This window comes from Ambystoma mexicanum, chromosome 4p (genome assembly GCF_040938575.1).
Source record: "Ambystoma mexicanum isolate Mex_15411 chromosome 4p, UKY_AmexF1_1, whole genome shotgun sequence".
NCBI classification, from domain to species: domain Eukaryota; kingdom Metazoa; phylum Chordata; class Amphibia; order Caudata; family Ambystomatidae; genus Ambystoma; species Ambystoma mexicanum.
The window spans coordinates 1,233,233,650-1,233,250,323 of NC_090927.1; the positions used below are offsets into that span (position 1 = coordinate 1,233,233,650).

General features: G+C 44.4%; 1 protein-coding gene across 1 annotated transcript in view; it reads left to right on the forward strand.

Moving 5' to 3' along the window:
- The window catches only part of CAPN9 (calpain 9), a 267,256-nt gene extending 257,041 nt beyond the window's left edge, over positions 1-10,215 (forward strand). Inside the window, exons 19-20 of the mRNA XM_069606888.1 lie at positions 8,481-8,539; positions 9,700-10,215. Coding sequence (XP_069462989.1) covers positions 8,481-8,539; positions 9,700-9,726 — 86 coding nt within the window. The 3' untranslated portion in view covers positions 9,727-10,215. The remainder of the gene's footprint in view (positions 1-8,480; positions 8,540-9,699) is intronic.
- Positions 10,216-16,674: the final 6,459 nt, after the last annotated feature.

Below are 16,674 nucleotides of genomic sequence, written 5' to 3' on the forward strand. Positions count from 1 at the left end.
GCCCCAGTACTGGCATTCTATGCCTGTAAATGGTTTGTAATCCTGGAATAAGGCCCATATGTAGGCTATTGCCTCATATATGCAGGTGCTGCCAAAAGATGTCAAGTGCAGCCTCAAATTCCTCAGTAATTCTTTCTAAGGCCATTGAATGCCTCATATGACAGGGAAAGTCATTGTGTGCGTGCTCATATGCAGATGCTGCCTCCCTGCCCTGCCATTTCACCAACACATGCATGACACTTGCCACATAGATGTCACTGAACACACCTGTGTGTGCTTAACCTGGTCCACAGCTTAGGCATTGGCAGAGCTGATCAGAAATAGAATAGATAGAAAAAATAGAAGAGAACACATCACCCCAGCCCTGAGAAGTCTGAATTGGCTACCAGTCACGAAACAAATGAATTCCAAATCCCTTTGCATTGCCCACTGATGACTACACAGGCAAGGAGCTGAATTTCTCCAAGTCCAAATCACCTGCTACATACATAGAATAACCTTAAAATCTAGCACCAACCTCCACATAGAAACAAGACACCACAAGAAAACTAAACTGTGAGGAACCGCCTTTTCCATTCTCATAGCCAAACTATAGAAATCGATTCAGAAGGAAATCAGGACGACGGAAGACCGCCTAACTTTTAGGAAATGGCTAAAAGCCTGGTTATTCAACTTGCGGAGATAAAAACAGATCAACAAGTTCTACACAAAGATCTACCCATGGGGAAAGCCACTTCACCCACATACAATACCTAAACTAACAAAAAACCTAGAACAGGGATTAACTGTGTCCTATTGTGCTGGGGAGAAAAGGTGTTGTGTGCCAGCTGCGTGGTGAGTAGTATGTGGTAACCCCGATGCCACTACATAAATACATCTAAGATGAGAAACCACTTGCACTCTGCACTTGGCCAATATAATTAGCAACAATTATCCATATATACAGTATCCCAAAGTCATCAACCAATTGGTATTCCAGTGTATTGTCTGGTATTAGGTAAGCAAAAACAGCCAACACGTGCTTCGACTCGAAAGTCTTTCTCACTTCATGGATTCTCCTCGTGTCAGACACGAGGAGCACCCATGAAGTGATTCCTTACAGGACCCTTCACTCAAAACTTTTGACTCAAACGAGGGAGATAATTGCTGTAACACTATCTACCACAGCAAATTCTTAGTTTCAAAAGAACGCTCCAATACACTTACCTGACTCCAACGAGGGGGATGGTTACTTTAACATTAACGACAACATCAAATACCTATTTTCAAAAGAACGCTCCAATCCACTTACCTGGCATCTTATAGAAAGACCCAATTGCCTTGAGAAAAACTATACCCAGAATCCGTACGCCTATGCTAAAGTGAGCGCCCCACAAATTAAAACAATAGCATAGCTAAACAATATCCAGAGACCACCAAAAACATACCAACGAAAGTGATCAAAGTGGGCGGGAGCGGTTGAGAGTGGTGCTCCTCTACTTTTTTCAATTTAGCTTTACTGTTCCAATACTTTTATTTTAAAGAGAAACCATTCCGAAATGGTTTTGTTTTAAAATAAAAGTGTAGCAAGAAGTTGAAACTCGCACTTCAGGACACTGCACTGAATGTTCCCTTAAACAGCAGGCGCATTTGTTTAGGGGTTTGTATGGCGCAAGGTAGGGGGCGTGGCAATGGGTTTTGAACAGAGTGGGGACAGGCCATCAGGGAACATAGTTCCACTGCTTCTTTTCGTACACTTTGACCACTGGCCAACGATCTCCTTCTCTACCACACTCCTCCAGTACAAACCTTACCACACACACCCAAATGACTATCGAACCACCCCACTAAAACACCCAAACTGCACTTCACTCTCAAACCAACTCATACACCCAAATATCCTCCAATACCCAACGCCACCCTTCCAGAAACAAACATCCAGTGTACAAAACAGAGCCCACCCAGAAAGCACACAAGCACAGATGCCAGTTATTCGTGGTTCTAGTTCTACACACATCAACAGATGAGCACAGCACCTGCCTTAGCCCTCTCTTCCTCCCCAACAAACTCAACCCACTTTGCAGAGCAACGACAGAGACAGGAGACCATGAAAATGGCAGCGGTGTATGGTATATATCAACTTAACATAACATCACCTGGAGCACCAAACTGGCAACCTTCACCTTAACAGCCACAGCACATGCGTGACAGAATAATCCTCCCTTGGGAACTGACACTGTCAAATGGCATACACTGAGACCATAGGTAATGTGTGGTAGACCGTATTGCTGCGTAGTCAAAAATTGGATTGCATCTTGAAGGCTTTTGGGCCAAGTTACATCCTAGTGTGCCTGCTTCTGGGTCACAGCTATGGCTCAAGGCTCCCGGAGCATCACTCTAAGGGTTCATCAGCGCAGCTGCCACTTCAGCACATGTATCCTCAGCTTCTGCCCGGATAGGTGCAGCCTCCTTCCATATCTCAACTACGGCCTTTCTGTCCCCATGACGCTCCTGCACCATTGTCTTCCATTTCACTTGTGCTGTTTGCATACCTGCCTGGTGAAGCAAGAGAACAGGTCCTCAGATTCAAACCAGGTCTCTCCTATGCTGTGCCATCTAGTCTAGACTATGGAATTCAAGTTGCTGAAGGCCTTAATCTCAGATGGCATGTTGAGATGAAGGGAGGTGGATGGGCGGTGGTCTCCAGCCAGCGGTCAGATCTGGCAGGCACTGGAGTCGTGCCTGCAGTCTCTAGTCCCTTGGGCTAGATTCAAGGTCAGGAATGAGTTGTCCATGCCTACAACCCACAGTAGATCCCTCACTCAGGTGCTGCAGAGCATGGTCGCAAACCTTTATTGTGGTGAATGCAACTCCCTCGAGGGGTGGAGAAATAATTTGTGGATACTGTGGGAGTAATGGGGGAAGGACCTAGGAATTCAGCTTCTCCTCCATTTAGCTAAGTATTAGTGCCCCTTCATCACCCTCCTACTGTTCAGAAACTGCTTCCTGCATTCCTTGTAAGAGGGAGCATGGCACATGCGAGGCTATGACTGAACTAAATGTAAGGCTTTATCCTGACCTAGGATCCCCTGTCTGATGTTGCAGTGTAAATGCACTTACTTACCCAGTCCTCCAGCTCCATGCAGGCCACATACGTCTATTATTGGCCAAGCCTTTTCCTCCTAGGGATGCAGCTTCAGGTGTGGTGGTGAGTCACCACCTATGACAAGGGACTACTCTGATGTTCTTCAACCTCGCTGTAGATATAGCTCTTCCGGTCATTCCACTGCTCCTTGATGTCTTCTATGGTGTGAGGACTGCAGGTCTCAGTTGAAGAGCTTCAGACAGTTTGGACCTCATGCACAATGAATCCTAAACAGACTCGACTTTCTACACAATGTCACCCACCAGAACCATGGGCTTGTGGTGTTAGAATTCCATTGTGCGCCCTCTCCCTAACTATGAGTCCTGATAATTCCAATGCTCTAGGGATGTTGAGGATGTTGGGAAGACAGTCCGATGATTGGCCAAAGGCATTTGGCTCTGGGAGGTGGTGATGGGGTGAGGCAGGTCTGGCTGCAGATGCTGTGAAGGACAAATGTGACTAGGAAAGGTAGGAAGGATATAATGTACTGGGCGACTGTTGGGAGCAGAGCTATGCAGGGCTCCTGAGAGAAATGTGTGCCGCAGGCTGCAACAGGTGGAGACAACCACTAGAGCAGGGTGGCATGGGTCCGTAGCGCAACTGGAAATCTCAGTAGTTTCAAGGTTGTCTGTCGGGGCAGCAGGGGGTGCTCTTCCTAATTCTCTGCTTTCTGGCTGTGCTGACATTCAATGTGCAGGAACCTATTTGTGTATGGCTCTCCAGCAACAAGTTGATACCTTCTTGGGTGGAGATGGGTCTGCCCAGTGACCTGCTCTGTTGCAACCTGAATCCATGTGGATGCAAACCTCTTGGTGCATATTTATATTCTCCACATTCTCGTGGGCATTCCCTGTAGACATTCTGCGGCGGTGCAGGGTGTTCACACACAGTCTGCTGCAGCATATTTATTCAGCAGGCCAATGTCTACTGTTGCTGGAGGATTTCCATCAGCATGTCCCAGGAAATGCCTTGTGCACAGTATGTGGTGTTGGTCGGGTAATTACACCAGTTATCCTCTCCTCATCAGGATAAGGTTGTCAGTAGTAATGTAAATCAAGAGAGACTTCCTTAGAATCACTCTGTATGAAAGTATTTTTCCCAAAGACACCATGTCGCCCCTGCACTGAATAGGGCGAGACGCAGCATGATACCTCTAAAACCTCATTGCTTTTCATCCTTCTGTGTGAGACGACACTTCTCCTTCCTGCTTGGAGCACACATTCCATGACCACCTCTAGCCCGCGTGAACAGCCTGCGACATCTCTGCAAGGAGGGGCGCCCCACGGTTTCTTGGACGCAGTATCTATCTAGGCTGCCGGTGAGAGAGTTATTGGGTGCGACAGGCACTGTATTCCTGGTACACCCCATTGGTGTTGGCAAGTATGACAGCATTCGGCCATCCCATTAGAAATACCATAGATTCCAACTTTCTCAACCTTAACTCAGAGCAGGACTTTTGTGCTCTAATCTCCAGTCCCCTGCTCTGTCAAATGGTCCAATACGAACTTTCAGTGACTCTATGACTTTTTTATATGTATATTGAGTGGGTTGATGAACGAACTATATTAAAACATTGTGTCCCTCGTTCGCTGGTTGCTTGCAGATCTCTGTGAGATGCAGCCCTCGATGCACGCTCTACCGAGGCCTCTTTGCTCAGCCTCAACATCCCATGTATGCGTCTTGAGCCTGCCAGTGGGTATTGCATTATTTCTTCAATGGCATTTCTTACCTGCCCATGGAAAACATATCTGCTACAGAGATGAGGGGACAGAAAAGAGAAAGGATTACAAATCCAGAAACCCAGTGCGCAGCTTCCTGATTTAGACAGGAATCGTCTATTGGTCCCTTCTGGTCCTCTTTGCACCTGCTGCTCATTTTCTCCATTATTATACATGCCTCTGATTAACTTTTTCTTCTTTTTCAGCCTTCTTCTATAGACTTGTTGACCTTAGCCATCATCTAGGATGGTCACGGGAGCTGCCCGCCAAGGTGTCTGGGTCATCTCCTCCATGGTGGCCTAGGCCCTAGTCCGAGGGCCTTCTGCGGCCAGCCCCCCTGATTAGCGCCATTCTCCCACCCGAGTGCAAGCATTATCACCCCAGTCCAGGGGTGACCCTAATGGGAATTGCTCTCCTCTTTTGGCTGGAATCATCCTCCCATTTGTGGGAAGGTCGTCCCTTTATGGGTACTGGTCTCCTCAACCCTTCTGTGCCATGATCAACCAACAAGCCTCCATGTGCCAGGATCCCCAACATTACTGGGAAGTCATAGGACCTCCCCCTTCCCCTTTCCGCCCCAGACAGACAGTCTCGTTTCTGGATAGTGTGCAACTGTGATGCACTCGGAACCGTTAGCAGGAATGCCGCCTCTGGAACGCCTCGCTACCGATTTCAGGCTTAAGGCGGTGAAGCTTAGAGGGGCCTGTGAACCTCTCACCATCATACATACTACAAATAAACACACACAAATGATAGCCAAATGACGTTAAAGTGAAAAGAGACAATTATTATCAGGAAACCATTGTAGTGAAATGGAAAGGAATATAAAAGAATAATGACAGAACTAGACCAATTATACCTTCTCACTGAATAATATGACAGTTGTGAAACTTAAAACAGAAGTTGAATCAAGTTTGGCCTACTTGCCAGATACTTCAAAAACACCAGAGAGATATTCAAATCAAAATCATTTTTTTTAAAAAGATGCTCCTTCAAACGACTTTGACATGCTTGATGTTTCATTGTCAGCAGCGTCGGAATGTAGCTGCCGTTGGCTAAAACAAACAGGCGGTTCCTAACATTGTGGGAGCAGATATCCCAACATGCAAAATGCAAGCCTTTGTGCGAATTTGGGATAGAAAAGTTGCAAAGAACGCAGGTAGGAAAGTCAGTCCGAAGAGGTGATGACTGCTAGACAGCGGTGTCCCACTGTACGGCAGAGGCAGGAGTTGACAGCTGTTCTTAGTCCACGTGTATGCTATCTGTGGGGAGGAACCAGCTGAATCAGCTTACAGATGCACTCTTTAGCAGTGCAGAATCAAGGTTCCTGAATGATTAGGTTTACAATGAACAAACTAATATGCAAAATAATACCTATTCAAGGATCATTTGGGGTGAATACATGAGCCTACAAAAATACCATGTTTTGGATAGCAGCAGAAGGCAGGTGGACTTCTAGTGTTGACACTTTGGAAAATGGGTTGAGTTTCTCCTTTCTAGCCTTGTGCACATTTTCCAAAGTGCTGAATGGTATGATATGATATGATCGGTTATTTGTAACGCACTTATTACCCAGAGGTTTCTAAGCGCGTACCCGGGGATCGAATCTGTGTTGCCCCGTATCGCCTTGGCGAGCACGTTGCCCCTGAGCTATCCTCCCGAGGTATGTGGGCACCAAGTGTACTCATCATGTAGCTCTTTCCTTTCTGAAGGATATTTAGAAGATTGTCCATTCATATAATAATTATAGTGCACAATGACATTCCTAATCAGCTGGTACTGTTGATTATCATGTCTAAAATTGCTACATTGAGTCTGGCAAATTGCTTGTCCCTTGTCCTCTGATCTGATCATGTGCGAGGAATATTGTGCATGAATTAGGTGGCAACTTGTGTGCAGCCGTGTGTCACTGTGTGCAGCTTTTTCGGCTGTGGCCACACTTCCCCATTGCTATGGTATGACTTAGGAAGTGTGTGCTTGAACATGAGTACGCCATGGATCACTTGATGTTGGTGGAAGGCGCTCAAACACATGGGAATTTTTTGAGATGAAAGGTCATGCAAGTAGCACGGCTATATTCGAGGTTGTGAAACCTCATCTTCCACATCTTCTGTAGAAGGGTTAGTCTACTAAGGGGAGATTCTGCCAATGGCTGTGCTTTGAGTTCGTTGCAAATATCTTCCAATGGAAGGTACGTCGCTGTGTCCGGATATGAATCTCATGAGGACTGCGATGGCCCAGAGGGTGGCGTCTGTCTTGGTGGAATCGCCAGCAGTCGGTGATGTCACGTTGATGTTGAATGTTGCAATAAAGTCAAGCGACAGTCAAAGTAGCCAAGCTAAGGGTGTTCAACGGTAACTCCTCTAGCTTGAATTGTCCTTGGAAAGTGTATTGTGTGCTGTGCACAGGTGGCTAGGCCCCGCGCAGAGGTTTTGGGATGGATTTGATTCACCTAGACATACCATTAGTCAGTCTATGTAATATATTACTAAAGAACAATTTTAAAAATAAAACTACACTAACCTCCAGGAATACATACGTTCTGTGTTAAATATGTTCTACTATGGAGCCTTTTCAGATCAATGAACTACTGTTAGCTTTCATGATTCCGACCTAGCAAGTTGAACAAATTAACTTGCTTCGGCATCACCGGCCAATTCTCTCGGCTCGCCAGATCTTTCTCACCGCCATCTCTTAAGCCTTAGTTCTTAGGCTGTTACCCTTTACTTCTGTGGTCAGGGATGCCACACACGTGATGTATCAAAGCCTATGTTGCGTTTTATTTGACACTGATTGACTTCCTGTCCTGGTTTGAGACTGCAGCGTTGATACCGATGTAAGGTTACTGCTGACCTGACGCCCATAGTGTGACCCGTAATGCCTGGGTAGCTCGCAAATGGCGTTTCTGGACATGGTTGTTCCATATGGGCAGGAGTTGAGAAGACCCTCATTTTGTTTACAAGTAGACTCCACTGTTTGTAACCCTCAAACATCCTAGACACCTCTTTTAGAACCAATAGACCCTTGCATGGGTGAATGAGTGCTGCTTAAAATAATAAATGCAAACCCAATGCTGGTATTTTTGGGGTTCCATCGCACTTATATACGTTCAGCAGGTCAGAGACTGAAAGGATTTTAAATCTATGAAAAAAATCCATACCCCTTCTTCACCAAGGTTAGGATTAACTTGTGTTCCTCCAAAGGAATACATATGTTGACAGTCTGAGATGGTGCCAGCAACCTTAAAGATCTGCTTATTTTAGCCATTTTATGTAGTGCACTTAAAATATTCATTCTGGGCACAATATGGGGTGGGTATTGTATATGTGTATTTAACTATTATTTAAATGATAAAAGGCAGAATTCTGTCCTGCCTATTGTGCCCCACTGTTATTTCCAAAGCAGCATACCAATGTGAAAGAACACTAGCAAATGTTGATGATGGAAGGGACAGATTAAGTTTTATTTACAAGAATTCTACATATGTGATGATTTCATTGTTGTTGCTATGTTTCATCAATCTTGCATTTGTCCATTAAGTGCATATTGTGCCTTGAGTTGGCAGTAATCCCCCTACCAGTCCATGGCAGTAGATTGGATCACCAGTAATCTCTTCTTTCTTCTTGTGATTTTTCCAGGAGTGTTCCAGACACTGGATAAGAGCAACTCTGATGCCATCAGTCTAACCCAAATAGAGGTAAAGAATGCACATGCATGTAAATCTCTCATGCAAATAACAGGAAAACAAATGATCTCTAAACTGCATTTAAGTAGCATGTGAACATGCTTCCCGCTCCGCAATGTCTGATATCTGCAAACTGTTTAAACATGTGTCCTCCTTTCTGCCATAATTCACGAAATACACTGTTCACTCTGAAAGGGAACTGATGTCCCGCCTCCTGCAAATTGCACCTATAATATTTCTCATACAACATGGCAATAAGATACACATTCTTTTCAATTTCCTGATAAATGTTTTTGCAAATCTGCCGAGGACCAATGCTTTCAGGTATGTGGGCCACAACTTTCCTATGGCTGTTTCCAATCAGACGAAGGGTTGTGTTTAATAAATTGTCAACCCCTTCGAGCATACTGTTACTTTGGATGTCTAACTAAACAAAAGCATTAGACATAAGTCAAAATGACATGAAAGAAGTGGCCTGCAAAACACAAGAACATATTTACATGTATTAACAAGATACACAAGAACACAATTACATGTATTACCAAGATCACCAGGAACCAGATTACAGAAAATAAGCACCAGCATTAATGCAGTAGCCTGCTAACCGGTTGGGACATTACATTGTCCTAATGGAAAAATACATTATTATGATACAATCTATTTTTGTATTAGGGTAATTTTGCCCTGGTGAAAATATCATGCAAAGTTGAATTGCACACGTGTAATGTTTTTCTAGTACAAGATCAGAATCATCTATACAAATAAATAAAAATACATTTAGGTAAATGATATAACGTTTTAAAACTAGAAGAAAAGAAATTCGGGTTAGGCGCTAGTAAAAGAAAGGTGTCAAGCATCACAGCTGTCAATATATTGCAGGAGCTGAAAGCCCAGCAGATCTAGTCAGAGCATGGACAGAATGTATGGCTGTCATGGTGATACTTTAGCGATTACCTGTACCACATCTGGGGACTGGATATGATGATCACACTGCACATTGACATATTATCCGTGTACTTGACTGTTTGCAGCAGCTTTTGCATATGTGTATGTTTTGTTCACAGTTTGATGTGGATACATTGAATGCATACTTTGTAGATTTGCTGTCATGGTGGTTGGTGAAATGGTATTGCAAGCTGTTCCATCATTCCTCTGTCTTTTCCTTCTTGTAGTTTATTGCCCTGGCATTGAACATCTGAAGACATCTGCCTTCCAGCTGCAAAGCCGCGGGGCTCGTTTTTACAGTTCACCATACAGTGGCTGCAATAACTGTGAAAGATATTCTTCTAGGAATCACACACAGGATATCTATGGGCGATTTTGCTTTTCTTACACATCTGTCACTGGAGGGATTTGCAGTGAAGTTCACATAGAGAACAGTAAAACGTGGAAGCTACACTACAGCCGCTCAAGTGTGGAACCCAGCAAGACTGATGGACTTGAACAAAAATGGCACAATCACATCATACTTCACAGTACGTCGACATCAGGACACAAACCTTTGTTAATACTTAACGTTCGAGCAAATTGTACAAAGCACAGAAAAAGTATGTATTTTTAATAATAGCTAGTTCATCGGTGGAAGAAGTAGTCCAGGGAACAGGAATGTCAATATGCAGACATTCCTCCTTTGACTTTTGAATATGCAAAGTGAACTAAAATGATAACATAAAGATCAATATTCCAAATCTACTGTTTGCGTGTTTTGCTGGGCTGTATGGTTCAATATACTTGGTTGCCAGGGGATTACTCATATACTATTGGTATTAATATGTGTTTGTGTTCTTTGTGATCAAAAAGAACTGCCAGGGCAAAGAATTAGGCTGGAAAATAGGCTGGGTAGATTGCATAACGCCACTTGTGAAATTGGTGTTCAAAATCAGTCCACAAAAATCACCTTCATTGCCTGTTGGCAGCAATCATTTTAGGCATCTGTCAAAGACTGCGAGTTATCTTGGAGTCTGACAACAGTGGAATAACTAACTGCTACAACTACCCAAAAAGCTGGAGACCGTTCTCCTAGGCTCTTTCCAAGAATCCAGCACTGGTTGGGTTTAGTGGAAAACAATCATTGCTGCTCAATGATATGTTTACTATGCTCCTCCTCTCCTTCTCCCATGAGTACATTTATTTAAGCAGGGATGTACTCTATGTAGTTCCCATAGGTACCTATGTGTTTGCCGAAATGTTGAATGGTTTACGGCTGTCATTAGTCTAACATTGTTGTCTACATTCGATGATATTAGTACACTCTGAGGAGCACATTCTTGCATGCAGCTGAAAGATGGCAGGCCAAACTATAGTTCACACACTGCACTCCATTACTTGGTAAACTCCCCAATGTCCTTTCAAAGGGTTGTCTTTGCTCATGAAGCCACTTCAAGAGTGTCCTTTACTGATCCCATTGTTGGGCTATTCATCAGAGAGTAGGGTTGAAGAGGGTGAGAGAGTAGGGTTGGAGCGGGTTAAGGAGCGGGTTAGGTAGATTGAAAAACACACCATGTGGTACAAAGACTGTCACTTGATCTATGGGAAAAGGTGGCTATATGAAATTTACCTTAAGATTGTTCTGACAAGAATGCCTTAAATGTTCCAGGCAAACTCCACTCCGCATTCACTCCCAACCTATACGGGTGAAACATTTGATTTATTCCATGCCTAATCAGGCAAAATTGAAAGACAATTCCAACACCCCTATAATGAATAACAGTATTCTGTGAAAACCAACAGTTTCCTGTTGTAAGTGACCTATTGCCAGGCTGCTGCAGGCAGGCGGATATTGAATAACTAGCATTGTTCATTCACGGCCCCTTAGCTGCATGAAAGAGGGGTGAACATTCTCTCTCGAAAGAAAGAGCTGATCTTAGAGACACCCGAGTTACCGGTTTGGACGTGTAACAAATCACCTTCTTCAGACATGAATCAATACTACAGATGTTATTAAAACAGAAACACAAAGAATGGTCACATTTCATCAGGAAGTCAAGGTTTGAGGGGTGAAAGGTGAAAGAAATAAGGTGATTTAACATTGGTAAACAACTGAAAGTCTGTGTGGGCCCATGTGCCCAAGGAATTAGAACTTGAACGGTGAAAGGGAAATCTGAAGAGGTTATTCTAGCTTTCTATTTTGTGCAGAACAATTTAATGATAAAAGACTGCACAGATTTCTGCTCTTATAGTGATTTGCAAGCAGCGGGGTACTGACCCGTACTTTCAAAAGCAAGGATTGGATAAATGGAACGTGGCTTGTGCATTACAAGGGTGGATATGGTTGGGACGTGGGGGATGTCGACGATGAGTATTTCTATGAGGGTTTAACTACTATTGTATGATCAGGATTTGAACATGCCCTGTTCATATGTGTGGGTATCACAGCTACGTCATTGAAATAGAGAAGTGTTTTTGCCACATACAATACATGCTCACAGGAATTTGAGGTGTCCGGCGGCACCATTACAGTAAGGTGCAGTGTGCATAGTGGTCCTAGCGCTTTCCCTATTAAGGCAAAGATTCAGTGTCAATGTTTCAACAAATTGGATTTTCGTTGTGATTAAAGACTTTGGGCCTCATCACGAGGCAGGCGCTCCCGTAATGAAGGGTGCCAGTACAGGACCGGCACCGTTCCTTACGGGATGCCTGATTACGAGGTCCCCTAGCTGGACCCGGAACAGACATCTGGTAAAACCAGGCATCCTTTCCGGGTCCCACGAGGGGACCAAGGAGCTAATAACGGGCCCGTTATTAGCTCCATCCCCATTCCCATTGAGCCCTATGGGTGCTCGAATGGGAATGGGGAATGGTTCTGTGCATGAGGAATTACCGGGGCATCCAAGGCCGGAATGACCCGGTAATTCCGCATTCACAGAACCCGGTACTGGAACTCGGTATGGAGGCAGCCATGCCCTTATTAAGGGCATGGCTGCCTCCATACTCGTAATGAGGCCCTTTATGTTAACAAATGTACTAATCCCTTTCACGCTGCAACAATCTGTTGGAACTCTGTTTCTTTCTAGAATTGTGCTCTTGAGACAGCCGAAAGAAACATTTTTAATTCACTTCTATGTACCCACCATCCGATTGGGCAAGGACAGCAATTTGTACCCAAACAAAAAAATAAAACATGTATTATATGAAGAAGTATGTAAAGGGAAGCAAGACGGGGGTAAAACAATAAAAACATCAGAAAAAGCACAACTGTTTGAAAGTTCTTTTTTCTGCACCCCGACATTTCAACCACAGAAAAAACAAATAAAGATTCCATTTGCACCCCAAAACCGTCTGGGAAAAAAATGCCCATTCACAAATTCACTTGGGCCCGTATTGAACACAGGGTACATCTTTACAATGCACACATAGTAAGTGCTATGATGCTGGCATATAAAGCCTGCATTATTGCCAGACTCTGGTGATTATCCTCTCTGGCAAAAATGATTTTTACAGACAGGCACAGCTGCCTTCAAGCCCAGTGCAGAGGCAATCAGCAACAATCTTTGGCAAATCCAGTCTATCGGGATGACTTTCAAATCATGTGTTGGGCAGCATTCAGGTGAGGGTCTTGCTGTAGAGTGAATAGGTGTGGGATGTGTGTGTGTGTGTCTGGCATATGTATTTCGTTGTTGTGTTTTTATTATGAGTGGATGCATGTATGGGTGAATGCTATATAAAGGGGCACGTCATTGTTGCTTTGTCAAACTGGTACCGCATGTCTGCACAGTGCCATCATATGCCTAGCTATTATGCTCTCATGCCATACATTGGATTACTATATAATTGTCCTCAAATTAGGTGCACCCTCCAAAAGCAAATTAATACAAATGCATGGGTTCATTATCTCAGTATAGCCCTGTTTTATTCATCACAATCCCCCATAGTGCCCAATCACCCCTAATACTCTTCATTAATAGCAGGTACTGGCATGATATGGGAAGGAGCTCAGGCATTGCCATTGAAATATTTCCACAACCAATTTCCCTGTTAAAATTAAATATTGCTGTTGTCCTCAGTCTACCTCAGCAGCAGACAAAATCCTGCTAAAAAACTCATTGCAATGCGGCGATAGGGCCCGCCATATGCTTTGCTTGAGTGACTGAGAAACAACAGCGTCAATATAAGATGGAAAGCATTAGGTCTGCGAGAGAGCATGCTACCTCTAGCCAGAGCTAAAAAGAGGCATGGAGTACATGCAATTGGAAAATAATCCCCAGGAGACTGACATACAACTGATTGAGCAAGCTGTAAATACACAGCGACAGCAGCCACACACCAAGCAGGATGAGGCTAAATGCAAATCAGTGTAAGATTCAGTTCACAGGGTGTTTAACATTCCCAAGATGTCAGCGGAAGGGCAAATTATCACTGGAAAAGCCAATAGTGTTGGCTGTCATTGATCAAGTGCAGCCTGAAATGGCCCTTTAAGACATAATTTGCCTGGCATAGTCACCTCATGGAATTATAGCCCACATGTGCATCTGCTGCCATCAGATGCCACTGCCAGCCTTGGATGCCACAATAATGAGCTTATAAAACTTGGAAAAATAAAAATATTTGTAGCATGTCGGGAATCCTTGAGAAAAGTGTGAGTCAAACGGGAGCCCTTTTCTGAGGGAGTCAAGTGTTGCATTTTGGTCCGATACTTTGTTCTTTTTTCATAAATCAATTTATTGTGCTCCCGGATAACAGAGTAAGAAACAGATCTTTTCCTCCATCCACCTGCAGGACCAATTGTGAGCGAGTCTGGCATGATCTCTCAAATTGAGTCAGTAGGAAAGAAAGGCTGGGCATAGAGAGACAGAGTGGCACGTGCAGAGCTCTGCGGACGGGCGGCCGTGGAGATGGAGGGTGGTGCAAAGCGTTAGGAGGGAGAGAAAAAACACCATAAAAACATTCTTGAAAGTGCAGGAGATGTACACATTCTATATGTGCAACTGGGTCCAGTAGAAATCATTTTTAAATAGACATCTGTATTGGTGTAGTTTAACGCAACAAAACCCTTGAAATTCAGAGGATGCGGAAAGTCATGACTAGCTTAACTTGCCAGTTTTGTTAGGCAGAATCCTGTGCAGTGCCCTTAGGGACCACTACACACAATTAAGGCTACAGGTGGCAATTTTACGTTTGGTACAAGCCTGTACTACTATGTCAGAGTGGTAGCAGTGGTGGAGCAGCCAGGTTTATCTCAAGAGTATATGAGCAGTAGCAGAGATTACACAAAGGGACCACAATTACTGTGACTCAAGCAAACACTGACTCAAGGTTTCAGGTAGAAAAATATAAGTACATTTATTTTTAAAGCATTTGTTGTAAACACGACACTTCTATTAGATTATAACCACACGAAAAATATACAACTAACCAATTCACTTTGTACAGTACGTCTCAAGGTAAGTACCCTGTGTTTGAATGAACCAGTGTTATGAACAAAACACGTTACCGCAAATACACTTGCGATCACGTTTTGACAGTTCGGTCTAATAACTAAACGCGAATCCGTGACATGAAATGCTACCGGGGCAAAAACACACTTAGCACCTGAGATACCCAGAGGGAGTTGGAGGCAAAAATCACAGGCAATATTTTGGTTAGGCAGACAGAATCGAGAAACACTCAGAGACAGGAGTTCAAGAGTCAAAGGGCCGGAGCCAGGGTCAAGTGACACCGGGGACCTGTTGCCGAAGATCACACAGTCAGACAGTTCACGATTCAACGTAGCCAAGAGTACTTCGATATTGTCAATGTTCGGAAGCAAAAGTTATAAGAAGGAGGGAAGACTAGGGCAAGACTTGGAGATGAAGAAAAGGGGTTCACCCTGTTTCCTCAAGCAGAACACAGTACATTTTTCCAATGGTGCAGCTGGTGCCCTGGCAGTTGTTCCTGTTGGTGTCCCGCAGACCCATGGTTCCTGGAGCTTTGAGGTGAAGGAGGACGTCTGAAGGGGGTCTGCACCACACAGGGATGAAGCCAGCAGCAGCGACAATGAGTAAAAGGTGCGCTCCTTAAAGAAAACAGGAGAGGTTCTTCAGGTGGCTATCTGGACCACTACAGCAGTGTGTAGCGATTTGGACCACGAAGGCGACCTCTGGCTGAAGAAGATGAGCTGGTTATCCCCACCAGGCTCAAGGGAAGAAGACTCTGGACTGGATCTTCTCTAGTCGTCGAAGGGTAGATAGCTTAGGACTGCAGCAGGGCTTCACCGGGATGGGGTAGTTGCAGCAGTCGTTCTCTCCGCTTCTCCTCGGTTCCTTGTAGTTACAGTGGTGAATGACTTCTAGCCCAAGAGACCTGCCTTTCATGCGCAAAACCTCCATTCACACAGCCTGGCTGTCAATCACCCAGCAGGGGGGTTGTCCAGCCAGGACAACCACCTCAGCCAATCATGGCAAAGTGCGACTTGGGTTTCCTGGGATACCCTGTGCAGGGGGTGACTACACCCCTCCCTCACATTCAGCCCACCTAGACACCCAGGCGCCTGGTGGAGGGCTTCTGGCCAGAAGCCTGCCAAAAGACAGTGAACAAAGAAGGCGAACCTAGTTTGCCACGCAAAGTAAAACACAAGAAGGACTTTAACAAAAAGAAATGGCGAATAAAACCAACCGGAGCCAAAAGAAAGACGATTTGGTCAAGCGGGTTTATGTTCGAGGCTAATATAATAGCCTAAAACAATACCACGTTTATCTAATATAATCGCGGTAGAAAAGTTAGGGTAGATACCACTGCCACCAGCCAAGTCTAAATGTTAAAAGAGCAAAACAATGCTCTAGGAGGTGCAGATAAAAAGGGATACGAAGTAACCCTTTCCAGTACTCCATGGAAGATAGGGTGTACTCGATCTGTGGTAGATTGACTAGGTAAAGTTAATGGTAACTTTACCCTTTTCTGGGGGACTGTAGTCAGCCTCAGAAATGGAGTCGGGGGGGAAGTCTCAAAGACAACCCTGTTCCACGGCACTGAAGGTGCTTTGTGACACACAAAAGAAGGGGGTTACTGAAGTGGTATACTCAGGAGTCCACAATCACAAAAACAGAGAAATATACATGGCAAAACACAGGTAGAGTGGGGGAAAAGCTCACACTCTTACCAAGTGGAAAAAAATAAACTCCAGAAGTCCAGCAAAGCTGCTGGGGGACTCACTAGGTGAGGGAAATTAGCCA